Source organism: Bombyx mandarina, chromosome A1 (assembly GCF_030267445.1).
Source record: "Bombyx mandarina strain Sakado chromosome A1, ASM3026744v2".
NCBI classification, from domain to species: Eukaryota; Metazoa; Arthropoda; class Insecta; order Lepidoptera; family Bombycidae; genus Bombyx; species Bombyx mandarina.
Window position 1 is genome coordinate 7,616,766 of NC_143234.1, and position 27,463 is coordinate 7,644,228.

A 27,463-nucleotide genomic window follows, 5' to 3' on the forward strand; every position below is an offset into this window, starting at 1 on the left:
AAAAATTGGTACATACTCGTGACAACTTTAATTTTGGTTATCACCACACGGATTTCTTTGTGGGAAATCGTTCCTGAACACAATATGTTAGGTATGTATTTTAAGTTAAAAAATTTACAGCTTCTGGCGGAACCGATTACTCGTATTCTAGTTTGATACGATTACACCATGTCCTTTAAGCCAGAGCTGATTTAAAAAAAAAACTAAGAATGACGTCATGGTTATTACATTAACTATGCCTTGCTTATTTCTTTCTTCGCGCAATAAATTGAATTCCAACGAAACACTTGCATTATCCTCACCTTTTCTAGTTCCACGTTTTTTCTTTACCCAAATATCGGATAAAAGAGAGCCTTTAACGAAACTGTATTGTGAAGGTAGTCGGTAAATAACATAAGCGAAGTTTTTACCGCGCGTCAGCTGTTTCACCGTTGTCCATTGCGTGCATTGCAAATGTATCAGTTAAATATATTAAAAAATCATCGCGATTGTATAATTAATAACGGTCGTCTGGTGTAGTGGTAAGTGATATGGTCACTACACAAGGGGGTCGCGGGTTCGAATCCCGCCAAGGGAAGATATTTGTATGACAGATATAAAATGTCTTTTCCAGGGTTTTGGATGTATATTATTATAATATATATATGTATGTGTATAATAAAAATCTTATATTTATTTCCGTTAACTGGTACCTGTAACACAAGTTCCTTACGAACTTAGCACGGGACCAGTTAACTTGGCGTGATCGTTAGTAAATATTTATTTATTTAAAAAATAATAATGTGAATGTGTTTTGTTTATTTATAAATTTTGTAGAAGATCCAAATCACCAGGTCTTGTATATCATATGTGCGGATTTTCAAAAATAGTTCCTATTTGTGCCGCTAAGGGACTTGTCCGTATCACGACTCTAATTTTAAAAACCTTTCGAGTACATACACTTACCTTGAAATACGCGTTTATATCTCATGTTTGTTTACACGTACATTTCGACTGAGAGTGGGATGCATTGACGCGCTGAACAAATGCTAAAGGTGATGTTACTTTTAATAGCTTTGTTGTGCATTTTCATTTTTGTGAAAAAGAATTCACTATGTTCATTTAGGTTACTTGTATTAACGCCTTTGCCGTATCTGCGTGTCGTCTATAATCTATATTAAGCTAACTACTCTGTAATTAAAATAGAATCTGTCTCTTAACACTTTTACGAGGTACAATTCCCGCTTCTTTTTTTACCAACTTAATTCAATTTATACAAGCTTCTTGCTTCTTTACTTAATTACTTCATTTAATTCATCGAAAATACAAACTAAACATGTTTGTATTTTCTACATTTTCCACTTTAAACAAATTATTGTACAAATATAAAATAAAGTCTCGTTATAGAAAACAAAGGGATTTCATTGTATCATCAGATACAACTTGTAATTTGCAACAATATCAGGGTAATTCTTCTAGGTCCTTCTTTGGCTAACATAAATTTAAGCTAAGCTTAATTAAGTCTTAAGTAAGTAAAATAATTAAGTCTAGCTTATGTTTTATCTCATACATTTGTGTACTCTTCTACTAGTGTTGACGATAGTAAAATGTAGCTTGTCTAGAACCCTCATGTAGCAATCAATTTAAACGTGTGAAGATATGTTAACTTTACGAACGGATACTACTTTCAGGAGGTTTTGGCGCGAATTTGCATTTAAGATGGCAATTTAGGTTTAAAAGTTGGTAGGCAGCGGCTTGGCTCTACCCCTGGCATTGCTGAAGTCCATGGGCGACGGTAACCACTCACCATCAGGTGGGCCGTATGCTCGTCTGCCTACAAGGGCAATAAAAAAAATACAGCTATTTTGGAGGATCATTTTTTAATTGCCAAGATTTGTCGGAACTTATTCGGTGCCTAAAGACATCAACAACGTAACACGTGCCAAACACCTTGAGACATGAGTTCTAAGTCTCAGTTTTTAGTAAAAAGTCTACCACACCCTTAAAATCGTAAATCATTATTGCTTCACGGCAGAAATAGGTAGTGTTGGTACCTACCTGTGCGATCTCAAAAAGATGCTCCACCACTAGTAATTACGCAAAAATTAATTTTGCGAGTTATTTTTATTACACGATGTTATTCCTTCACCGTGGAAGTCATTCGTCAGCATTTGTTAAGTATGTATTTAATCAGAAAAAATGGTTTCGGAAAAATCAACAGAATTCGAACACTCTAGAGCGTCTTATCCAGCAGGCCACGACATCTGTTTTTACTTCCGCTAAGCGTCTTCCTAAGCAGATTGCTGGAGAAACTTGACCGACTTAAACAATTTCTTAGTTACATTTCGACAAAATCAACTTATTTATTTCTTAATTTTAAAATATGTAATTAAAGCAAGCAGCGGTTCATTCCCACCACAAGTACCTATTAAATTACTTACTGGGACTCAAGAAGCTATCTATGTAATTTGGAAATAAAGTACATTTTGATTTGACCCTCCATTAGTTATACATTTGCACAACTTACCTCCCTTCTAAAACTTATCAGGTGATAATCGTTTCATTCGTGACATTTACAATGTTGTAAAATAACTATTAGAACGACGTAGATAGATTATTAGAACGAATATAATTATGGCAATTACACTAAAAGTCACGGCTGACGGTTTTGCGTTTGTAATTAACTCAGAAAGTTTCAAAGCGCAGACGCAGAGATAAGATTACCGTTTGGACGGACTACAACGGTTATTGTGGTTATATTTACACTCATTAATTTAAATACTAGCTTCAGCTTTGACCTAGTACTATAGATAGTAATTATATAAAATAAAATTTTTACTGATGGTAGGACCTCTTGTGAGTCCGCACGGGTAGGTACCACCGTCCCGCCTATTTCTGCCGTGAAGCAGGAATGCGTTTCGGTTTGAAGGGTGGGGCAGCCGTTGTAAGTATACTACCTTAGAACTTATGTCTTAAGGTATGTGGCGCATTTACGTTGTAGATGTCTATGGGCTCCAGTAACCATGTAACACCAGGTGGGCTGTGAGCTCGTCCACACATCTAAGCAATAAAAACAACTATATGTAAATATTAATATCACAGGTAGTTCATAGCCGTAGTTATTATTTTTAAGATAATAAAGAATAATAAAATTACAATACCTAATCTTAAGCTCGTTTTTAACAATGAAAATTGGCATAAATTGTGTTCTACATTACTTATGTCAGTTCTTGATCGAGCGTCATACGTAAAAAATCATAGATACCCTAAGATTTCAAAGGAGTAATATGGAATCTAAATATAAACGCCGATGTAATAATGTAATTCGATGCAATAGGTAACGCAGTTTCGCACCTGAGCAATTTTGGCACACGTCTCTAAGATCTAGTCATCTAAAATAAGCATTCATATCAAAGTTTGTTACCAAAGTTTCGGGGAGAAGTTCCTGTAGTGGCAACACTGACCGTACCTGCAACGATGCGACCGCACTGCGTTCGCGGCCCAAATCGTTTAATTTTAGCCGCACACGAAGCTGTTATGTCACAGACAATGGTCCACCTCCCCTTCGAATGATCGTGTTAAAATAATAACGTATACATTTCCTGGTAATCCTGGTTCGTTGGCAGCCGTTCTCTTGCGACACGAGTGTCATAATACACACCCGACATTAATTGCTTCGTACGGAGAGTGCCGTTTTACAATCAATCTAGTCATTGGCAGGCTATAAATATTCAGCTTTCGTATTTTTACTTTTGTTTCAATACAGTTTATTGGTAAAATTGGTTTAGTTCCTACTACCCACTTTAAAATTTTTTGTTTTTTTTTTTTAATAAGTAGTTTTCGACTTTAACTATAGCCATTTATTTATATGCTCGTTTGTAAATACGTTTGCCGTACGCTATTTCAACACAAAAAATATTTTTAGTAAGAATAGGTGGGTAGTGTAGACTAATCATTATGATGTTTTAAAGGTGTTTTTTTTTCATAGTGAAGCAGCAGCTATAGCAGTCACTATCCTTCTGTGAGTAGGTATCTATGTTACTTATCCCAGTTAAAATGGGACGTACAGAAATACTATCTCTAACTGCAATCTGGAGCAACTACCGACCTGAGTCCTGACACTTCCTATATCTAAATCGAAACCGTTGCATTCTTAGCTCTTAGGTTATTGTTTAGGCACATTTATCTTATGATTAGCGAAATGCTAAAAAGCAAGCACTCGTTTGCCCTGGAATGCATTTCAGAATTCACTACGGAATAATTAAAATTCACTACAGTTGCTAAGTACAGCCTAATTTTATGCACACCATTTTCGAATAGCAGTATATCACCTAGATCGTCAGCGGCCACGAGAGCTGTAAGTTTTCGAGAAAATTGGAAACAATAGCGCGAGATAAATCATTTTAATTAAAATGTGAAAACGAACTTAGCACATAGACGTAGGTATGAGTTTTCTTCAGGTGCATCAGAAATCTGCAGATTTGGGGACTTGTATAAAAGTATGATACAATGTTAAAATCCCATCAATTTTTGAGCTAAACTTAACGCAACATAAACTAAGTTACGTAATTCAATTATTAACAAAATAATGTTTATCGTCAAACCGAAATACAATGTGATCCATCTTTACAATTAATAAAGACACGTGTTAAATAATATTGTAATGTTATCTGACACGTAAGACCACACAGCGATCGAACAAAGGCGATTCCTTGATAATGAAGTTCTTATTACGCGCGATGTGTAGATTCGTAACGTATTTTTTGTGTAAAATACTTAGACTAAGACATTGATGCAAAGTCTATTAATTAGATTATGTTTAAGAACATAATTATTTTAGGGAAAGAGGTAAATCTGTATATATAAAAATGAATTGCTGTTCGTTAGTCTCGCTAAAACTCGAGAACGGCTGGACCGATTTGGCTAAGTTTGGTCTTGAATTATTTGTGGAAGTCCAGAGAAGGTTTAAAAGGTAGATAAATATGAAAATGCTCGGACCTAAATAAAAATAACAATTTTGTTTTTCCTTTGATGTGTCTCCCGTCGGACGGATGGATTCCTTTTGTTTGTTTTAAGTTTATTTTATACAAAAGTTTAGGTCTTTTATTTATCGATTGAGGCAGTACGAAGTCTGCCGGGTCAGCTAGTATTAAATATAGTATTTGTCAAAGGGCCAGAGTGGTGGAAGGCCGAATGGAATCGTAGAAGTTCAACAGCTGCACTAATTGACTCTTTACGTCACGTATTTAAAAATTGTTGTTGGTTTGGATTTTTGAAATGTTCAATACGCGGGAACTTAACATGTTTTGAGAAACTAACAAAAGAAGTGGGATCAGAAAAGGTTTTTGTTGACGGCTAAGTTTAATAGGTATCCTCAATTTTTATAGACATTTTATAAGTCTGGACAAGAAACCTCTCGGTTCACAAACAACCTTTATCGTTAATTAACCGAAACCTAGCAAATGATTCATCTGCATTAAAAAATAATAATGGTAAACGTAAATACACATTATAACAAATTAGAAGATTTTTATCTTACGATGATATTTATAGGACCGATATATGACTTAATTTTCAACTCAAACTCATTTGAAGTTCCAATCGAGTGATGGACGATTATGAATGATTGATTGATATATTTTGAATTGGCAATGTTTAGGGAAACTGAAGCTATAAGAAGTTCAAAGCTTTTCTCTTATGGCAACGTACTAGGTGGCTACAACACTAACATACCATTGGAAGACACATCGAGACGCTTCAAGGTAGAGCTGAACTGAAGAATACTAGCAACGAATAAATCTCAGTTTTCGAAAACCGTTTTTTATTGTTATTATTTGATATTACATCATAATTGTGGGCGTTTATCTCAGGTTTTGCTGACATAGGCGAACCGAGGTACTATTTCTCGATAAAAGGTTATCACTTCATAATAGAAAGAGCATCCTTTTGTTTCACCACAAAAATATTACCCACATAATCCCTTTAATCAGCCCAACTACGGTACAAAAAATGTGAGGTAGTTAAGGTTACACCTTAGAGAATCTTAGTAATTTTGCTTAATGATAAACTGGCGTAGTTGCATCTCATTTTTTTAAATATAAATTTGATTTTTAATACGCTTTTATTAGCTTCAGACGTATGTATGTTTGTAACGGAATCTTTGAACATGATTTTGACCCTCTTCAAAACGTCGGATTAAGTCGAAATTTGGTATACTTATTGAGGACCGATGACAATTTAATATTTAAAAAAAATATGAAAAAAAGTTGATATTCAACTAAAAAATGAAATATATTTATATAAAAATATAAGAATGAATTATTTTATTGTAAAAATTATAAATACATCATTATTAATTTAAATTTATTAAAATTTATTTTCTAGTTGAATTTTTTATAACAGTGTATTTTGTTAGTTTTTAACTATTATTTATAATTTTCTAAAGTAACTTACGGTTAGTCTGTACCAAACGTACCTACCAAACTCAAAGATAAAGATCGCATTTTACAAAACCGTAACAGTAACCCGTGCGTTGTTCCATTCACTACCACGATGATTCACTGCAGAATTCTGCAAGCCGAAATGGATCCCGAGATTGTTAGTTGATGACGTGAGCGAAGGAATGTTAAAAGTGGCTCGTAAGCACCTCACTGAGCTTTCTTCTCGTTTAAGATTATTCGGTATTCGTAAAACACAAGTATTTATTGATTGAATTTTAGTTATAAAATAACGTGTATTTTTTTTACAAAATTACAATTAAGGTGGCCGTGTGTTATCAATGCGCGCTTTTGAAGTTTATTATCAAGCCTAGCCTTTCTTTTTATTGCTTTGATGGATGGACGAGCTCATAGCCCACCTGGTGTTAAGTGGTTACTGGAGCCCATAGATATCTACGACGTAAATGCGCCACCCACCTTGAGATATAAGTTCTAAGGTCTCAAGTATATTTAAAACGGCTGCCCAACCTTCAAACCGAAACGCATTTCTGCTTCACGGCAGAATTAGGCGGGGTGGTGGTACCTACCCGCGCGGACTCACAAGAGGTCCTACCACCAGTAGTGCCTGCCTCGAGTGTATTGGCAATGTTAATGCGAAAGGTAGATAGTATTTTTCGATACAAGAATCAAATTATGTGTGTTATGCGAGCAAGGCAGTTAATACAAAAACACAGACCTAAAATTAGTAACAAAATGTGGTTTTCATTTTCTTCAAAACGTTAACGTTTTCGGACGAATATAAATCGTATTTACGCAAACATAAAACACACATTTTATTATTGAATTCAAAATTGAACATTTTGCTTAATGAATTGTTAGATTCATGTTATATTATGCAATTTTGTAGGAGATTCAGCAAAACGTAGGTATGTTAATGCAGTAATTTGTTATGCTAAGCTTATGCTAAGCATTACTTTAATGTGTCGTCGAATGTGAATGACCTTTGAAAAATAAATGTATAACTTTTACACTCACGATTATTACGATGATCGTTTTTTTTACATATTAATTAACGTCTATCTTAAAGATGTCCCAAAAATACATGTATTATAATATATTATTTTTTATCTATCTATATATTATATAAAAATGAATTGCTGTTCGTTAGTCTCGCTAAAACTCGAGAACGGCTGGACCGATTTGGCTAATTTTGGTCTTAAATTATTTGTGGAAGTCCAGAGAAGGTTTAAAAGGTAAATAAATATGAAAATGTTCGGAATTAAAGAAAAATAACAATTTTTTTTTCTTTTGATGTGTCCCCCGTCGGACGTATTCCGTTTGTTTGTTTTAAGTTTATTTTATACAAAAGTTTAGGCCTTTTATTTATCGATTGAGGCACTACGAAGTCTGCCGGGTCAGCTAGTATAAAATAAAATTGCATTATTCAGATTACGCAATTTATAAATATATCTATTTTTTTTAAATCAACAGACAAAGCATCTCCGGTATTTGGGTCGTGTAAGCCGTTTCTGTCGGGCATTGTGATGAAAGTTACGACTATTGGGATTCAGTCGCCGGTGAAAGTTCACGTTGAAATCATTATTAGTCTTGCTGTCCAACGGCCGGAGTGTATTACGACAATATGCATTCAACAATCCCATTTGCGTATAACGCTAGCTGACGAGGTCACTGTGATAAATGATTAGTCTTGTGCGAGAGCCTTGGGCAAAGCACGGCGAGCCCGGAGTGTAGTTCCAAACGAAATTACTTCTAAAAACTTATTTATTTATTAACTCTAATATCTTATTACATAATAATTTTATGTAGAGCATATTTTTTTTCCTAATCTCTGGTAACCTAAGGGGCTATTTCCAGGTTTATTTTATTGCATAGATGGGTGGACGAGCTCACAGTCCACCTGGTGTAAGTGGTTACCGGAGCCCATAAACATCTACAACGTAAACGCTGCCACCCACTTTGAGATAAGAGTTGTAAGGTCTCAGTATAGTTACAACGGCTGCCCCGCCCTTCAAACCGAAACGCATTACTGCTTCACGGCAGAAATAGAGAGGGCGGTGGTACCTACCCGCACGGACTGACAAGACGTCCTACCCCCAGTATACTTAGATGTGCTCAACCTGAGAGAATTTGCTAACACTAGCCCTAGCAGAATCTACCAACGGATCGGAATCGCGACCCACTGAGAAGATCCGGCGAGAAACTCAGTGGGCTGTGTCTATGAGTTAGTTCGCTCGTCGTACTCTTGTCCCGTCGCGGTCGGATAAGTCAATTCATTAAGCGCGCCATTTTCTACTCAGATTAGGTACAGCGAAGAGCACTAATTTGAAGAGAGCTATCAATTTGAAGTATTTAGTTCGAAATGGTGCATCGCGTCTAACTAAGAATTTCGTTTATTTCGTATTAATGTTTAGAACACACAATGTTAATCTATATATTAATACGTGAAGCAAAAGCCTTAGTATCCCTTTTTACGAAAATTGCGTGGACGGAAGAGTATGAAATTTTCCACACTTATAGAGAATATAGAGAAGAAGTACACAATGCTAATATTTTTTTAAATAATGCATAAAAGATACATTAAATCAATAAAGAAAACATTCACACACCCCATACCATGTATTTGACGCACACATGCATGCATACTATTTATTGTCAGACTTTTGTTCTTGACGTCTGTTGTCAAATTGAGAATAGATTAAATATTGTTTGTCTTTGTTAATATTTTTTATAGTGTAGTCTTGGCGAAATTTGTGATTATAGAAGTATAAAATACAATCATAATAGTGTACAAACTTACAATTGCAATTAATTATAGTCGAATTTCGACTACTGCGGGACCTCTAGTTGATGGAATTAAACACATTCAAACGACAAGGCCCTATTTGTAATTCAGTACCTAATTGTATGAGTCATTTGCGATCGGTTAATACTGTATCAATATCTTTTGTATACAAAGTTCGGTTATATCGTATTTTGTACTTAAACACGTGAATCAACTATGATTCATATCATAATATTAAATCAAAACGCTTATAGGCCAACAGGTAAGACGCTTGTACTCGTAGTTATGAGAAAGCCCAGGGTAGATTATTTTTTAATGCCTCAGAAGCCAGTCCACAACTCTGAAATGGTTAAGCCCGGTAGTATTTACTATCGCTCCTAGGGCATCAGCAATGAGAAGGCGCTATCTACAGAAAATTGTTCTTATTCTGTTTATTTGTGAATGTATCTAGAGAATCTGTTCACAGATTACGTGCTTTAAGATATGGCACCGTTAGAATTGAAATGGCTTTATCCAAAACCCCTGTTTTTTGGTAAGAGCCAAAAATGTAATTGAAGAATTCTAATTTTTCAGTTTTTATTTTTTTACTTTTCTATACTAATATTATAAAGAGGAAAGATTTGTTTGTTTGTTTGTTTCGAATAGGCTCCGAAACTACTGGACCGATTTGAAAAATTATTTTTCCATTAGAAGCCGACATTGTCCCTGATGAACATAGGCTACTTTTTTTTAAATTTTTTTTTATTTTATTTTTTTGGTTTCATGTGTGTTTTAATGTTTCCGAAGCGAAGCGAGGGCGGGTCGCTAGTATAATTATAAATTATTAAGAATTAAGAACCAAATGTTTCTTTCTGAACTTTATTAGAACTATATTCGAAACATACTAAACGCTTGAAGTAAATCAGTAATCAAGAAACAAAAGGGGAAGTTACTCTTGTATTTTACTAAGTTTTGAAAAACAAGTAACCATCAAAGATTACGTAAAATGAATTGTTTTAATACCTTTAATTTTGTTATTTAAACAAGAGTTTTTGATTGAAAACATTACTTTTTTTTACACCGTTAAATTATTATAATACTAGCGACCCGCCCTCGCTTCGCTTCGGAAACATTAAAACACACATGAAACAAAAAAAAAAAAATTATAAAAAATTTAAAAAAGTAGCCTATGTTCATCAGGGACAATGTCGGCTTCTAATGGAAAAAGAATTTTTCAAATCGGTCCAGTAGTTTCGGAGCCTATTCGAAACAAACAAACAAACAAATCTTTCCTCTTTATAATATTAGTATAGATAAACAGACTTAACGTAACTTTCTCGGAGCCACGGCGATAATTTCATCTTCACATTATAATGTTCTTAAGATTTGTGTATAACAAAGATCGCTTTGAATGAACGCTTGACGAACTAATTCAATCAATGATACCAATCGAGACAATTGTCTCATGACCGTAACACAAGTTCATATGGTAACACAACTGTATTGTGCTGCTTGCATGAACGTTAATCGGTTTCAATACTATTTTACCAATTGTAATTTAAACTTTCGCGGCTTAATATAACAGAAGCACTCTTCTTTAATAGTAAATTAATTGATGAAATAGTTGTCGTTGAGTTGTTAGGTCTCCTTTGAAGTCGTCGTGGCCTAAGGGATAAGACGTCCGGTGCATTTGTGTTGAGCGATGCACCGTTGTTCGCATCCCAAGCGGGTACCAATTTTTCTAATGAAATACGTACTCAACAAATGTTCACGATTAACTTCCACGGCGAAGGAATAACATCATGTAATAAAAATCAAATCCGCAAAATTATAATTTGCGTAATTACTGGTGGTAGGACCTCTTGTGAGTCCGCACGGGTAGGTACGACCACCCTGCCTATTTCTGCCGCGAAGCAGTAATGCGTTTCGGTTTGAAGGCTGGGGCAACCGTTGTAACTATACTGAGATCTTAGAACTTATATCTCAAGGTGGGTGACGCATTTACGTTGTAGATGTCTATGGGCTCCAGTAACCACTTAACACCAGGCGGACTGTGAGCTCGTCCACCCATCTAAGCAATAAAAAAAAAATATATCATATAAAAATATTAATTATTTTTTTGCCAATAATCATCAAATTCGAATATTAGCGACATGGTGCATACTTATCGTTATATTTAAATGAAAAAGTATGATACTATCGTTCAGTTACCCGCGGACGATGAGTTAACAGTATCTCATGGTTACAGCAGTTAACTCTAAGAACTAACCGTATTCATGTTTAAACCAGCTAGTTCCTCATAATAATAATTATGTAAGTGCGTTCATAATTTTAATGATTTGCGTTCTGGTATGAAGACTGTGACGGTAGTCTTATTACAAATTGAGATTCCTCGTCTCACGACCGGGGTGTTAATAGCGATTTTTATGGACTTGGATACGAATAGCTGTCAGGTTAGGTAGGATAACTATTTTTGGAATAGAGTTCTTTATCGCGCGTTTTGTTTGCAGGCTAGAGATTCTTCTCTTTTCCTTTCTCTTCTCTTTTTCCCATTAACCTTTCTAGGTTATTGGGAAAAAGAGTGTAACAATGAAAAACGACACCGAAAACTGACATTTTCCTGCAGTGTTTTTGAGGAACTCTCCGAAAACCGATTGAGAATATATAAAAATATCTAATATACAAGTATTTATAATAAACTAGCTGACCCGGCAAACATTGTTTTGCCATATATAAGATTTCTAGTGTAGAAAAAAAAACTAACTTATTGTAAGTGTGTAAAGATGTGGTAAATGAGTGAAAGAGGTATGTAGTGCTGTGAACGATGAGGGAATATATAATAAAAATAATAAAACCTCATTCAACCACATACTACCTCATTATAACAAAAAAAAAAGTCCAAATAAAAAAATATATGTTAGGGGTGGACAACCCTAATCACTTAGGGGTATGAAAAATAGATAGTAGCCGATTCTCAGGCTTACTGAATATGCATAAAAAATTTCATGAGAATCGGTCAAGCGGTTTCGGAGGAGTATGGGAACGAACATTGTGCCACGAGAATTTTATATATTAGATAATAAAATAGTATAAATATTATATTTTATATATGTCATTTTATTTACGTTTAATTATTTTATACGGACTCTTTATTTTATTTTTTTCATAATTACTTAATACAAACACAAAAAGGATATAGCAAAAGGAACTCTCGAGTTACCATAAGATAGCTTTCACCGTTTTATTTTTTATATTCAACGTAGGTTTCGGCAAGTTATAAACGATGTTATATAAATGGTATATAGTAATTATTGTTGCTTTGTTTTTCATTTTTCCTGGTTATTAGAGCCTATAGACAGCCTAAATAGCATAAAGCAGCCTCGATAAGAGATCATAGTTCCGATTGCATAATGTTTAAGCTGCTACCCCTGCTACCCTTCAAACAGAGACGCGTGAATTTGCTTTGGCGACAAAACTAGCAAAACGGTGGGATCGGTTTGCGGGGACCCATGCATGTCCCGCTTCCTACCCCGTATCATGGTTACTGTTTAGATAATTTATAATTAATACCCCTTCGTACAATGTTGGGACTTTTAGGACAAGTTTTTGCATGCAGACAACAGACTTATACATTAACATCTAAAACCTATTTCGGACTTCGAAGTAATTTTCTCGATAATTTCAAAACACTAGCTTCTGAAAATGCAATTTCTCCAGTTTTTACTAGCGCTGAACGTGAATAGAAGCAATAAACATTGAAAACGCTTTTAAGCTTGCCAACAACGAGACTTGGCAAAGCGCGACAATTTGTTTACGTGTGTGAATTACTTTCGGTCACACCTCATGTGTAATTTCGACTTCGTGTATACATTTAAGAAGCGGTTTTCGGATTTTCGAGATGGAATGACTTCGTGTATAATTCTTCTATTTAGTTTATTTTAAATGAAAAGAAGAAAAAAATATTCATTTTTACATTAATTTCCAATAAAACCTAGAAGTTATAGGCTACAACAGTAATAATTGGAAATAGCCTAATTTATAGTTTGTTTTTAGGTTTTTTGTTTTTTCTTACCTAAACTGATAGCCTTGAGAGACTATTTCAGAGGAACCTTAACTAGTAGGTGAGCTCACGGGGCTCAAACCTGACGACGTTGCTAACACGAACCCTGGCAAGAGCCGTGCTTCGCAGAATCTACCACCGGATCGGAAACGCGAGAAACTCAGCGGGCTGTGTCTGAGGGTTAATTTACTAACCCTTCCTCGCAAACGACGGGTTTGACGAGAATGGTGACCGGTGCTTGAGGTACCTTAAAGCACCGTTAGTGGATCGAGATATTTTTAGGATAAACAGATAGAAGAACGCATTTTCGATATGATATGAAACGGTTACAACACAGTGTTAATACGTGAATACAGCAATGCCAGGGGCAGCGGCTTGGCTCTGCCCCTGGCATTGCTGAAGTCCATGGGCGACGGTAACCACTCACCATCAGGTGGGCCGTATGCTCGTCTGCCTACAAGGGAAATAAAAAAATTAAAAAAAAAGTAGTAATTAACTTCAAACTCATAAGTTACCATACAGAGAGAAGGAAAACTAGATGATCTAAGAAATTTAGTGGCAGCGATTGCATCTGTCATATTTTATCATTATTTTTGTGCCATTATTGTGTAGACAATAAGCATTACACAAATACTCCAGTCTTGTGAGCATTGATTAAAATAAGTTACTGTGTATATTATCATTATGCTGTTATATTACAGTGTAGAATTTTTTTTATAAAATATTTAAATTTTAAAAGTGAAATGAATATCAAGTCGATCAAGATTATCTGTGGTTGTATAATAAGGTACATTAGGCGATAGTTCTTTTTGTCGTTCAACAAGTATGTACTTTCATTTATGTTGACTAAAAAAAAAATTTATTTGATAGGGCATGGACACAGACCAATTAGGGAAACTACGCTCTTAAGTCCAACAGGCTCCAAAAGCAAATGTTTTTTTTTTTCTATTATAATAGCAACCGTTATAACTTTGAAACCGAATATAATTAGTGTATTGCAAATACGAAACATCACTAGCATAATTGATTGAGGATTTGTCCTATAATTTAAGTAAACAAAAATATTAAGTACTATTTTTTACTAATTTAATATCAATTTGTGATTTAAAGTGAAACACATTAATCAACATAACATACTCTTAACAAAAACAAATTAGTTACTTAAGCTTATCGTTAAAAGAAATAAACATTTATTTTAAGTTCAGATAATGTGACAGTGAACATTAGGAGATAAATTTCCCATTACTACACATTCCGAAGTGTAGCTCTCGGATAAGATAGAAATTTAGAAGATTGACTAATTACGGGTGCAAGATTTGAAAGACATTTAAGGTATGTTCTTTAAATATGTAATAAGGGGTATAGTCTGTAGTAGAATTATTTTGATTACCTTAAAAATTAAAGTTGTTAAACTAATTGAATCCGTAAATAAATAGCACAAAAAAATTGCCATGAAAATAATATAATCCTTGTAAGTTATTTTCCATATACATTCCATGCTGTAAGATATCTAAATTTTATTTGATATCTATCTTAGTTTTAACAACAAGAACATTACTTATTGCTGAGATCCCATATTTAAAATAATAAGTCTTGGATAGTTATATTACGTTCAGTTTTTTTCAGATACCATATATGTTGGTTGATAACAAGATAGTGAATTTGTAAATAGTATTGAAATGCTGTATGTTATTTTTCAGACTCGAACAAATAGGACGGGTTGTGGTAGAAATAAGGATTAGCATAAATATATCAATTACAGATCACTGTAAAATTCTAACATCACTCTAGTCGACAGAGTATGCAAAAGATGTAAATTTAGGATAAAAAATATTACCATCCATTAAGGCTGAGACTGAAGGGATAAACTTTAGTTAAATTCACCAAAATATATAGAAAACAACAAAAAAATATCTCGCAGAATTGCATATGGCAAGTGGAAGGTGGTATTTTTTTAATTATCTATTAAGTTTGAATTTTGTATATGATTTATGCTAAAAAAAACACAAAAACTACACATACTCAGGTTTTATTGTGGGATCACTAATCTATTTTGAACATATGCAAAACACTAAATTTCTCACTTATAAAAATAATAATTTCTCAGTAATAAAAAGTTTTTATGGGTATTTTTTTTAGATAAGATTTTCATATTTTGCTTTTTCTAATGGTAGGAAATGCTTATCTGTTATTGATGAGAAAATAAAAAAATATTCAATATTTAGGAATAATTATATTACTTCATATTTATTAATAATATTTTGAAGTTTTCTTTAAGAACTTGTTCCTTATCTTTAGTACGAAAATTTACGTTTAAAATTTTGAAGTAAATGTATTCAATAGTTAATCCAGGCAAAGTTTTTATTGCATAAGCTTTATTATAACTAGTTCTATTTTCACACTATAAGAAGTGCTATTTTAAATATACTTATTTCAATTTTTTTATATTATTTATTAATTGTAGTGAAATTAACACAATTTTATGCTTTTATATCGATATAAATGTAATTTATTCTACTAATAATCTAGTACTTCAGCAAAAGTTACATCATCAAACAAATATTTTTTCTCGTTCAAAGTATTTAGGCTAAGGTAATACAATTCTTATTTTCATTGTACCTGACCATCACCTACTGACACATTTTCTTACAACTCTTAGTATTACAATATGCCAACTACTTTGACTATTTTTAAATCGTCAAATACGCGAGTAAACGAATTTCAACAGATCTAGGATTTTCGCGCCAAATTATGCTGAATATAATCGAAAGAATTTTATGATCACGACCTGCTTCACGTAATAAAACATCGGAATGCACATGGCATGTGGCAGAGGGAAGGATTTTTTCTTTTTTTTTCTTTTTAAAATAAGCCCCACTTTACTTAAGTGGAGTTTCTGGGAATTTTATAACTATATTAAGATTAAATGTTATGTTTTAACTATTTCAGACTTATATACTAATGAAATTAAATAATATTTAATTCAACACTTACGGTTTATTTCTGATCACCACATAAAAATAAATATTGTTTTTAAGAACTACACATACGTTCACAACTTCCACAACTGCACGACTTAATGTCAAAGTTGGGAAAATGTAGCAATTAGAGTAGGTTTGCCAGGTCTCATTTTACCGATTTCCCCAGGTTGAACTTTAATCCCCTAAAATTAGAAGTTTCATTGAAAGAGACCCATTAATTAAATGCTCTAAATTAATATTATAACTACTAATCAGTGTGGTAATAAGGCACTGTTTTATGAAATTTTAATCGCATCATAATGCCCAGAAAAATCTCCAGTGCTGCTAAAATTTGTCATAAGAAATAATTAAGTTTAAACAAAAATTTAAAAAGGCAAATTAAAATTAAAAATTAATTAAAATTTTAGACATATATTAAAAACAAGTAAAAATTTTCAATATATTATTAGTGTAAATTCGAATTATATTTATGGCAATAGGGTTATTTTCCCGTTTGACCATTACTGAAACGAGTTATCGCAACTAAACGAAAATGTTATAAAATTATTTATACTTACTTACTTATAAACTTGCCAAATAACAACGAAAAATAAATTTAACTTACTAACTGCGAAGAACTACTACTACGTAGAATTCAATGCTCTTAAGAATTATTTGAGATAATGTCATGCTCTGTATTTTAATTTTTTTTTCAATATTTTATATATACATATATATTATTTTGTGCTTTATCTTTAATATCATCGAGTGTCGGTCGCACCGAGTGTTGGTCTGCCTTCTAAAAGAAAAAAACTTCCCATTATGGTTTCGAAGTATTAAAATGGCAACACTGATTTAACACTTCTAAATTAATAATAACCGAATGTAGCCGAATGCTACACAGTGATGCCAGGTGCACTGGAATTACAGTAGATTTACTGTAATTTTACTGCTTTTGCTGTATTTTTTTTTTATTGCTCTGATGTTTGGACGAGCTCACAGCCCACCTGGTGTTAAGTGGTTACTGGAGCCCATAGATATCTACAACGTAAATGCGCCACCCATCTTGAGATATAAGTTCTAAGTTCTCAGTATAGTTACAACGGCTACCCCACCCTTTAAACCGAAACGCATTACTGCTTCACGGTAGAAATAGGTAGTGTGGTGGTACCTACCCGTCCGGACTCACAAGAGGTCCTACCACCAGTAATTACGCAAATTATAGTTTTGCGGGTTTGATTTTTATTACACGATGTTATTCCTCCACCGTGGAAGTCAATCGTGAGCATTTGTAAGTACGTATTTCATTAGAAAAATTGGTACCCGCCTGCGGGAATCGAACACCGGTGCATCGCTCAACACGAATGCACTGGACGTCTTATCCTTTAGGCCACGACGACTTCAAATTATTCCAGCTATACAGTATACAGTGAACGGCGAAAAACGTAGTTACTTTTAATATTAACCACAAAAGTAGATTAACCATTCATTGCGTGAAACGAACCGCACTATGTTCTACTTCAAGTAAGCATTACCTCTTGGGCCGGGGAATTCCCATAGAACGGGGAATAGATAATAGATAAATATTATTTGACAAAATTTACATGTTTATATTTAGCATATTCTTTGATTATTTTACTGTAAGTTACCCTTGTAATGTTGCGGGTAACAGTAAATATTAGTAGTAGTAAGTTTATAACCTTACACCCGTCACTCACATTTGCACGAATATGCAAGCTCACAGGCCACAAGTGCAGGACGACTTTTGCAAATGATTATCAAAGTTTTCGCTGCATTCGCGGTTTTCAAAGCTGTGTCGATTTTTATCGGACATCAAAGCGCGCGAGCCGCGATCCTTCGCATCCGTTACATATTTTGTTTCACAATATTATTAACAACTGACTAATTATAGCCTTATAACACGTTCAATGGCGACTATACTACGCCATGGCGATGCCTCCAATGAACACTACTCTTAACTCCAAATTCGTAGGTTTACAGGAGGAGCGCTTAAACAAAAAAAGTTGATAAAATATTTATTATTGCAGATATACCTATTTAAGATTTTTTCTTGTGTAACTAGCTGATTTACTCTTGATTCAAACCCCATTAAATAATGAATTTGTAAAACTTTTAAAATAGTGAAGCGATTTGCGTGAATAACAAAAATTTCAAAATTTTGAGTTAGAGTTCATTGGAGGCATCGATGGAGTTGTATATGGTCGAGTACACGGCACCGTGAAGGAACGCGGGTTCGAACACACGGCACCGTAGCTTGCAATTATGTTTTTTTTTATCAGTGAGTGCAGAGGAATTGTTTAGTGGGCGAGCCTTCAGCATCTTCAAAAACCGACCCCCACGTATCCCAGGCGTCTCCTAAGCCTTGGAGGTAACTCAGCCTCAGGCCCAAAAAAAAAAAGCGAAAAAAGGAGTTAAAGCATTCTTTCAATATCAAAACGTAGGTAAATAAATAAAAATCACACACAACAGTAAACATTGTATTTTAATTATATTGTAAATATTATTTATTGTATCCTTTACACTTGCGATGTACTCAACAGCTTATAAGCAAACAGATAACTCGCAATGGTGGTTTTGAATATTTAATTGAAAAAAATATGGTGACCATTTTTAATTGGAGGCACGTTATACCAATACCCATTGCGAATGTTCCAGAACATTAATAAACACGCATTTCTAAGCTTTTATAATAAATCGGGCACGTTAATATTGGAACTGACGACCTCTACGATACTTTTTAAATGCTTTTTTGCATTTTATGGACATACACACTTTTTTTTATTTTTAATTAAAGTTGTTTTTGTTTTATAGTAGAATTACTAGAAATTATACTAAATTTGTTCATAGGTAACGGTCAACAGATTAAATTAATTAATTTGACAATTTTGAAATTTCGTGAAAAAAAGTTTCTTCTTAAATCCTGGATTGTTTTAAATAAAGTAGTAATTAACTTCAAACTAAAGTTGTCATACAGATAAAAGGAAAACTAGCTGATGTAAGAAATTTAGTAGCAACGATAACATCTGTCAAAAATTATCATTATTTTTGAGCCATTATTGTGTAGACATTATGCATTACACAAATACTCCATGGTCTTGTGAACATTGATTAAAATAAGTTACTGTGTACAATAGTGATAAGCTGTTATTTTACAGTGTAGAATTTTTTGATAAAATATTTAAGTTTTAAAAGTGAAAATGAATGAATGAAATAAAAGTGGTTCAAGATTATCTGTGGTTTGTGTGATGTGGTTCATTATGGTATGGACACAGACCGATTAGTGAACTATGCTCTTACCTCTATACGTCTTACGACTACTGGGCTCATGTCAATGTAACCACATAACCATAATAACACCATGAGGGCCTAGAGATCATCAGCCATCAATACAATACCAATTATATCAATGCAATAATATAATTTAAAATAATTGTTTTTTTTTCTTAAGGGTGGTTTTTATTTATTTTTTAATGACGACCTACCCTGCTCACGCATTTTAATATAAACATAGAATACCATAAATGATGGTGATAAGTAAGACAAGAATAAATCTAAGATAAATGAAAAAATTCATGATTATTTAAAAACTAAAAATGTTGATACAGTTAATTTCGAATTCTTCAAGATATATTTTAGAATAGATTTGCAAATTAATTGGAGGTTAAAAAAAGGATAAAGGAGTCACAATCATTCTTAAATTTCATAACAAGCGCTTCCGAACGAATCAGCACAATCCACATTTATTATCATCAATTTTGTACTAGGTTGGTAGAACCTACTAATGTATTGTAATAGAAAGTTATAAGTTATTAGCGTAGAAGAATATTTATTCTGTTATCAATAACGACTATCAATAATATTATAATGTAAATAGTTTTATTTTCTCTACATAGAATGCACTAGAAAAGAGCGGTTTAATTTGAAAACGTTGCTGTAGCGAAATATAATTAGATCTGTTCAAATAGTACTCTTTTTCTAAGTTTAAATTCAAAAGCCTATTTTCTTTAAGAAGATTGTCAATAATTATTTAAAAAGGTTAAGAGTTCCAAGAGAAAAAGATCTGAACTTTGAAACGTCCACGAATGTTCGTTGCTGTTAAACTTTAAATTTTAATTTAATGAGTCTAGAAAGTATTACTGACATTTCCAAAAACAATTTCAAGATCTTTGCCGTAATTTTAAAACAAAACAATTTTAACTCTGCTTCTCATTGAATTCTGTCAAAGAAGTCTGCTGCCAAAATTAGGCACTTTTGGCAACATGGCAACATTTTCAGTAGGTTTTATTTACGCGGTACAAGAAGTGTTTTATTTGAACGTGTGTTCAAAAATTGTTTAGTTAATTCAGTTATGAGATTGATTAGACGAGGAACTGTTTGGGAGGTGGTAATCACGATTTAAATGGATTCTATCAATATGTTTTCGACGTGCACGCAGTCCGCCCTCACCTAACTCGAAACAATCCTAAACGTAATTTTAGAACATAAGATTATTAGCCAAAGCGATATGTTTCCTTATTGTAGCCTCGTGTTTACGCTTCAATACATTTTTTCCATTAATTTAATCAATAGTGTTATCAAATACTACAACTTTAATATACATACACGTCCAATATTTTTTTTGTCGATAAAGAAATGACATTCTAACTGTACATAAAGCTTCCTTTATAAAATAAAATATAAATATCGTATCTAATAAATTTTAGTAATCACACTAATAAGCTAAGTATGCAACTGGCCACTTATAATAATATATATATTTATATATATTTTTTTATTTCTAATGGTTAATACGCCATTATGTTGACACTTAGACACTATCAAAATGGCGGACATTCTTGCATAGATTTGCAAACTCTTTTTATCATCACAGAATATTTGAGCTTTTTTGTTAGTTGCATCGTTTTATTGTATTCAAGGTGTTTTCACAATGCAATTCAACAAAAAGCTTGTCCTCATCCTTTCGATCGATACGTTACCGACTTCTTTATGTTCATGATGATTTTAATACTAAACGTAATATACTAGAACCATGACGAAGCGCCTCCTAGTTTCGTTGACAGTTCTCCTATGCCGCGACCAAACATATTTCCAACCTGAAAACGAAAAGAGCCTTTAGAACCGAGACAGAGACAGAAATATATGAGAGAGAAAGAGAAAGAGAGAGACAGATATTCGTTTACCTTTCCAACTACAGCCGTAACGTTGCCTAGCTTAGCTTCCTCGGTGAGGGCTTCTAGTTTCGACTTTCCACCTCTTGAGCCTTCTTCGGAACCACCATCATCACCGCCACTGAAAGTACAGTTAGTACAAAACTTTGTTCATGTATATTCAATACATCTACACAACCTTGTAACGTCTTACGAGTAATTGTCCAAAGTGGGAATCCCGGGGCATTTATGTATATTTGTTACATTGCGTGCTTTGAAAAGACGGGTATTTTTTTTGTTTGTTGACTCGAAGGATCAACAACACCACCGGAGTTCTGGGGCATGAGTAACGTGAACATTTATATTTTGTACTCAAAACGGGACGTTGGTTTATTTAGGACATTGACATAATGAAAAAAAACAGTACTTTTTTAAAGTTATTATTCGGTAAAGTTAGCTTGAAAATTACGAATTAAAGAACATATATACTTATGATGTTTAGTTATATTTATATTTATTAGAGGAACAAAGCTTTGTTAAAGCTTACGGCGCTCGCGTTCAGCCATAAACGGGACAATTTTGCGTTCCAGAGCTCATTTCGGGGACACCGAGACTCGTAATTAAAAAAAGGGACAGTCCCGTTCAAAACTGCACGTCTATGTGCTTAATGCGAGTCTTTTAACGTTCTCGATAGCGTAAAAGTTAACTCATATTTGTATGGAATGGGATCGTTCGCCTACGTTTTCCGCTAGGGGCGCTGTTACAACTGCATTCAAAATTGGGTTAACTTTTGCGCTATGGAGAACGTTAAAAAATAAATAATAGTGTAAAAAAACTAAAAAACACGCTTAATATAAAAGTCGACTAAAAAATAGAATTTCTTTTTATAAATTTAAATTGAAAATAGTGTAAAATATATTTTATTGTAAAAAAAGCGTGGTGATAATACTGGAATAATCTTATCAAATTAGTGTATTGTCATCGGTCCTCGATAAATTTACAAAGTTTGAATGAAATCTGGCCGTTTAAAGTGGGTCAAAATCGCGTCTAAAGGAGTCGGTTACAAACATACATACATACATACATACAAGTGAAGCTAATATAAAGCGTGTAAAAACTCGCACTAAGCGCACTGGTCACGTTAGTTATGAGTTATATTACAAATATTGGGGTCACGGAACGGAACTCACCCGCCGTCTTGCTGACTCAGCAGCAGGCTGCACGTCGCTTCTTCAGTGTGCATCCGGGCCGCGACGCCCTGGTACGTCTTAGAGTTTAACTTGTCATCGATGACCCCCTGTAGCTCGAAGTCGCTATACATTTTCTGGAAAATAAAACTAGATTCAAGAATATATCGACGCTTGAAAGGCAAACGTGACTAAGCGACAATAACTGCTTTATACATAATTGATAGGCAATAACCATATTCGATGCGCAAAACAAATACATTTCTAGGTCTATTAAAATAATTTCAATCCTACAGCTAGATTCGTTAAAATAGATTTTTTTCAGGTATTTCAACTTTAAATTAGTCTACTGTAAAGTTCACGCATTATCGGCTAGTCACGTGTGCCTTCCAAGCGTCGATATTTTTTATGTGTATAATATTACGCGAATTTCATCTCCAACCTTGAAACATGGTATAGAGGTCTCGATTTTATTCCGTAACGGCTGTCCCTAAATTCAAGCAGAATAGGCAGAGTAGCTAGCATAGATATAACAATCGGCTTGTAGCTTCTTATTGGCCTTATCCCACAGTTTGTGGGATCGGCAAAAGTCCTCTTATCATGCTGCATAGAGATTTGGCATGAGTTTTAGAACCAGCCGCCTGTACGACATCAACCTTGCTTGGGTTATATCTCCAGTAGTATATCTATAGCAACGTGCCATAGGGAGATCTTACTGGGTGGTAGGGACGTTTTGTGAGTTCGCACGGGTAGTTACCACCGCCCTGCCTATTTCTGCCGTGAAGCAGTAATGCGTTTCGGCTTGAAGGACGGGGCAGCCGTTGTAACTATACTGAGACCTTAGAATCCATATCTCAAAGTGGGTGGCGGCATTTACGTTGTAAGCGTCTATGGACTCCGGTAACCACATAACACGAGCTGGGCTGTGAACTCGTCCAACCACCTAAGCAATAAAAAAAAATAAAAAAACTTTTCTGTATCTTTTTTCAAGGTTTCTTTTACCCTATTTATTTTTGGTACCATGATTGGAATTTAATTTTTTAAAATCATTTAGATTTTTAAATATCACATGAAAATTGTATGATATCACAACGTGCTTATATATATTCAGAAATTACTGCTGCCCGTTCTCTAAGGATCTAGTCACTTGTGGACAGGGCCAATAAGAACGGTGTAGCAAATCCTTTATATTCCTTAATAAGCTCATCAACCGATATCAAAGAACATCTTACCTTTAACAAGATGGAGAGGCAGGCGACCTGGTGAGGATGTAACGCCGGTCGTTCTGACAACCAATTGTTGATCATCGTCACCTGGTTTCCGTACCATTGCTCGAAGAGCTGCAGGATCCAGAGCTCGTCGGTTACCTGATAAAGTTGTGAATATCGTCACAACACGCTACACTCACATTATAAATTATATTATCAAATAGCTTGACTTAAAGATGATAGATAAATTATATTCCAAGGGCCACAATTGTGAGCAATTTATTTTTCTTCTTATTAGCTGGGGTTGTTACAAAGGTACACTAAATTCTGGATATCCTCCTCCTCCTCCTTGCATCGGTTTCCTCATTACTGAGGGTCGTGGTCATGGCCTTGAAACAGTTTGTTTTTTATAGTGCACCGTCATCTGTTCCTATCTGCAGCTGAATGCAGAGCATCGTGCACTGTGGTATCCAGGGCTGCACGAATCTGGTCCGTTCAACGGGTCGGGTTCCTGCCTCTTGGTCGCTTGCCCTCGACCTTTCCAGTGACCACCAATTTCTCCAAGTATCCTCCATAGAATTGAAAATACTATTTTTGCACCAGAAAACAAGTACAACGCAGTTTTACTGTTGATCTTTTGATTTCAACCTTCCTCGGGCATCGCTGGTCTTGTCAAAAAAGACATAGCGGTCTTTATGGACAGATATTGTCGTAGTAGTCGAGGACATTAGGGGGATCCCCTACAAAAATTTCATCAACTCATACATTTCATTAATTCCATTTTATTTTATGGAAATTCTATTAAATAACTGGGAACAAATTATGCTCGGTCATCCAGCCCCAATTTAAGATTCCGTCTTATGGGTACTTGAGACTTATAAACATACTTATATATATTTAAAACTAGCTGTCCCGGCAGACTTCGTAGTGCCTCAATCGATAAATAAAAGACATATCAAGGGGACACATCAAAGGAAAAACAAAATTGTTTGTTTTTAAATAATTTCGAGCTTTTTTATATTTTTTCAGCAATTCATTTTTATATATAGAGATTATACGTATATAAATAATAAGCACCCAAACAAGGATTAAACAAACCCGTTCATCACACGAATGTTTGCCTGATGTGGGAATCGAACCCACAACTTTCGGCGCAACAATGAGGGCCGCTAACTATTGCACCACCGAATCAGTCAAATCCTATTCGTGGTATACATACAAAAGCTTAACCGACCTTTGATCTGATTTGGTCCATGGAGTTTCTCATGAAGTTGACGTAGCCCTGACCGATGTCCTTGCCAGAGCCGGACACGTTGGCTATTGTAAGGATGGAGCCGATAAGGCTAAAAAAATAACAAATACTCATATAATACTATCAATACAGTGATAAGACCAAATGTGGCCCTACAATACCAGCGCTATAGTGGGGCGCGTGGCCTGACAGGAACTGCCTTCGAAATTGGCGTGGCGCTCATCGTGTCCTCCTCCTCCTCCTTCAGTCGATCGCTCATTGCTGAGCATCGTGATGCGCCCGCCTGTGACCTTTTTTTGTAATTTTTAGCCACTTATGTCGGTCAGTGGCACAGTGAAGTGCGTGGCTCAGTCTCATGTCCAGACACTCAGACACTTGGTCACTCCATCTTTTCCGGCTACGACCTCTAGATCGTCTTCCATCCACTTTACCCGTCACTAATTATCGTGTAATCCATTATTAATGTAAAGCTGAGTTTACTTATTTTACTTTGAGCGAATTGTAGAAATCTTTTTTCATATGGGTCAAAAGGACTTGTATGGAAAGATCTTAAGGGGCGGTAGTTGTGGTTTGACTCAGTTAAACCAACAAAATCCCCTGTCGCAGAACCATCTGGATTAGGGCAATTGATGAGACAGATACTATTAAAATATTAACGCTTTTTTATCATGAAGCTGACACCATATTCGGTGATTATCGATGGTGATACATTGCGTGCACGAAAATGTTTTTAAAAAAAAGCGATCACGATTTTTGATAATCCTGTGATAAATCGTCCGTTTAGATGGAGCAATTAGGTATTAATATTGTTACTTTGGAGAATTATGCTTAAAATTTCTAAACAATCAATAATATAATTATGTTTTTAAAACGTCTGGTAAATGGACAAACTCACCTTCCCTCATCGAATCTTGCAATCTTAGCTAAGGTCGCTTCGAGAACAGCGGACAATCTTGTTGTCATGCCAGTTGCCATCGCCACTAGACAGGCCTCGATTTGACCGTCCATTTTGGCGTGGTATTGATACTGTGGGTAACAATCAATACATGAGCAAACGAGCAACGCCATCTCTCGGTGAAATGTAGCTACTTTGTGAAGTGCGGTGTTGTATGCTAGATGGCGTTGTAATTCGTTCTCAGTGTGCAAATGACTATTGGCAACTTCTTAAAGCATGAAACATATTAATTATGGGAATGGTGTTATGTGAAATGTTTTCGTTTATTTTTGCTACGAGTTTTGAAGGTGACTTAGTTTTTCTTATAAAAACATACCAAAAATCAATTCCTTCGAAATAGAAAGGACGCCCAAGATACTAAGTAAAATACCAGAAAGTGAGTGTTGGGTTAATTTTTTCGTGTACTGTTTAAGTGTTGTGTTACATTGACTGTTAATGTGTGTGTTGTTGTACTAGTGTAACTTATGACGTGGCGCTCGACTTGTTTTCAATTCCCTCGAAACCAGAGACATATGGTCGGATCTTCTACCATTGGCTATTACGAAAACGACTTCGAGACTAGTTTTTAGATCAACGATTTAAAATAAATTTAGGTAGTTAATTAAAAAAAATTATATCCGTCTATATTCTCTGAATTCGACAATCATATTCATGAAGCTTTAGTATTCCCACTTCGCTATCCCTATGCTCTTACAGAGTCCACCACCACCATGACTTGATATAAAGCAGATAACAGTTGTCAGTGTAGGAAGGCAGGAAGCGACTTGCGTTAGTCGGCGCCATACGTCTAGACTATTCTAGTAATAACATACAATATCCACCCCTTCAACTGCGCAGAGCTTGAGGGCCTGGTTCTTCGCGTCCAGCGCAACGTTGACCATCGCGCACGTCTCGGCCGGCAGTATGTAGTCCGTGGACATGAAAGTGACGCTCTTCTTCAACCACGACTAGAATCAATCAATCGTTAGTGACGATGCCAGAGACAAGCTTTGCGGGCATTTCATAGAAAATAACTTGAAGAAACCCGGTGACAGTACAGAAAAGCCATCGCCCAAAACATGTCTTGTTGGATCCCCCGGCTTCACTTTTGGTGCTTTTAGGCTCTTTAACTCGTGGATTACAACGAAGAGTTAGACGAACAGACGAGCGAACTAACTTATAGACACAGCCCTCTGGGTTTCTCGCCGGATCTTGTCAGTTGGGACGCAATTCCGATCTGGCGGTAGATTCTGCTAGGGCTAGTGTTAGCAAATTCTTTCAGATTGAGCCCGTGAGCTCATCTACCCGTCCGGGCATAGCTGGAATAGCCCCTTAGGCTACCAGCCAATGGGCAGGGATAAAAACAAACTGCATCAGCACCTATTAAAATATTGTTAATGGACTGAAAAGTACATTAGAAAGTAAATAAGGAATCGATTTAGTGAGGAAATTATTTCAACAGATCTATTTACTTCTTCGGCATCGATTCGTTTTTG

General features: G+C 34.8%; 2 protein-coding genes across 17 annotated transcripts in view; both read right to left on the reverse strand.

The window, feature by feature from the left end:
• The window catches only part of LOC114253525 (uncharacterized), a 46,503-nt gene extending 30,112 nt beyond the window's left edge, over nucleotides 1-16,391 (reverse strand). Inside the window, exon 1 of the mRNA XM_089739880.1 lies at nucleotides 16,253-16,391. The gene's annotated coding sequence lies outside the window, so the exon portion shown is untranslated. The remainder of the gene's footprint in view (nucleotides 1-16,252) is intronic.
• Nucleotides 16,392-18,702: 2,311 nt separating this feature from the next.
• Cadps (calcium-dependent secretion activator 1) overlaps nucleotides 18,703-27,463 on the reverse strand; it is a 72,392-nt gene continuing 63,631 nt past the window's right edge. For 15 of the 16 annotated variants that reach the window (XM_089739866.1, XM_089739875.1, XM_089739864.1 and 12 more), the window contains 7 exons: nucleotides 26,801-26,935; nucleotides 25,929-26,059; nucleotides 25,016-25,124; nucleotides 23,806-23,940; nucleotides 22,577-22,710; nucleotides 21,420-21,528; nucleotides 18,703-21,332 (listed from right to left, as the gene is read on the reverse strand). In XM_089739866.1, the coding sequence (XP_089595992.1) occupies nucleotides 21,261-21,332; nucleotides 21,420-21,528; nucleotides 22,577-22,710; nucleotides 23,806-23,940; nucleotides 25,016-25,124; nucleotides 25,929-26,059; nucleotides 26,801-26,935 (825 nt within the window). In that variant the 3' untranslated portion in view covers nucleotides 18,703-21,260. The remainder of the gene's footprint in view (nucleotides 21,333-21,419; nucleotides 21,529-22,576; nucleotides 22,711-23,805; nucleotides 23,941-25,015; nucleotides 25,125-25,928; nucleotides 26,060-26,800; nucleotides 26,936-27,463) is intronic. The other variant, XM_089739865.1, reaches the window with a different exon arrangement.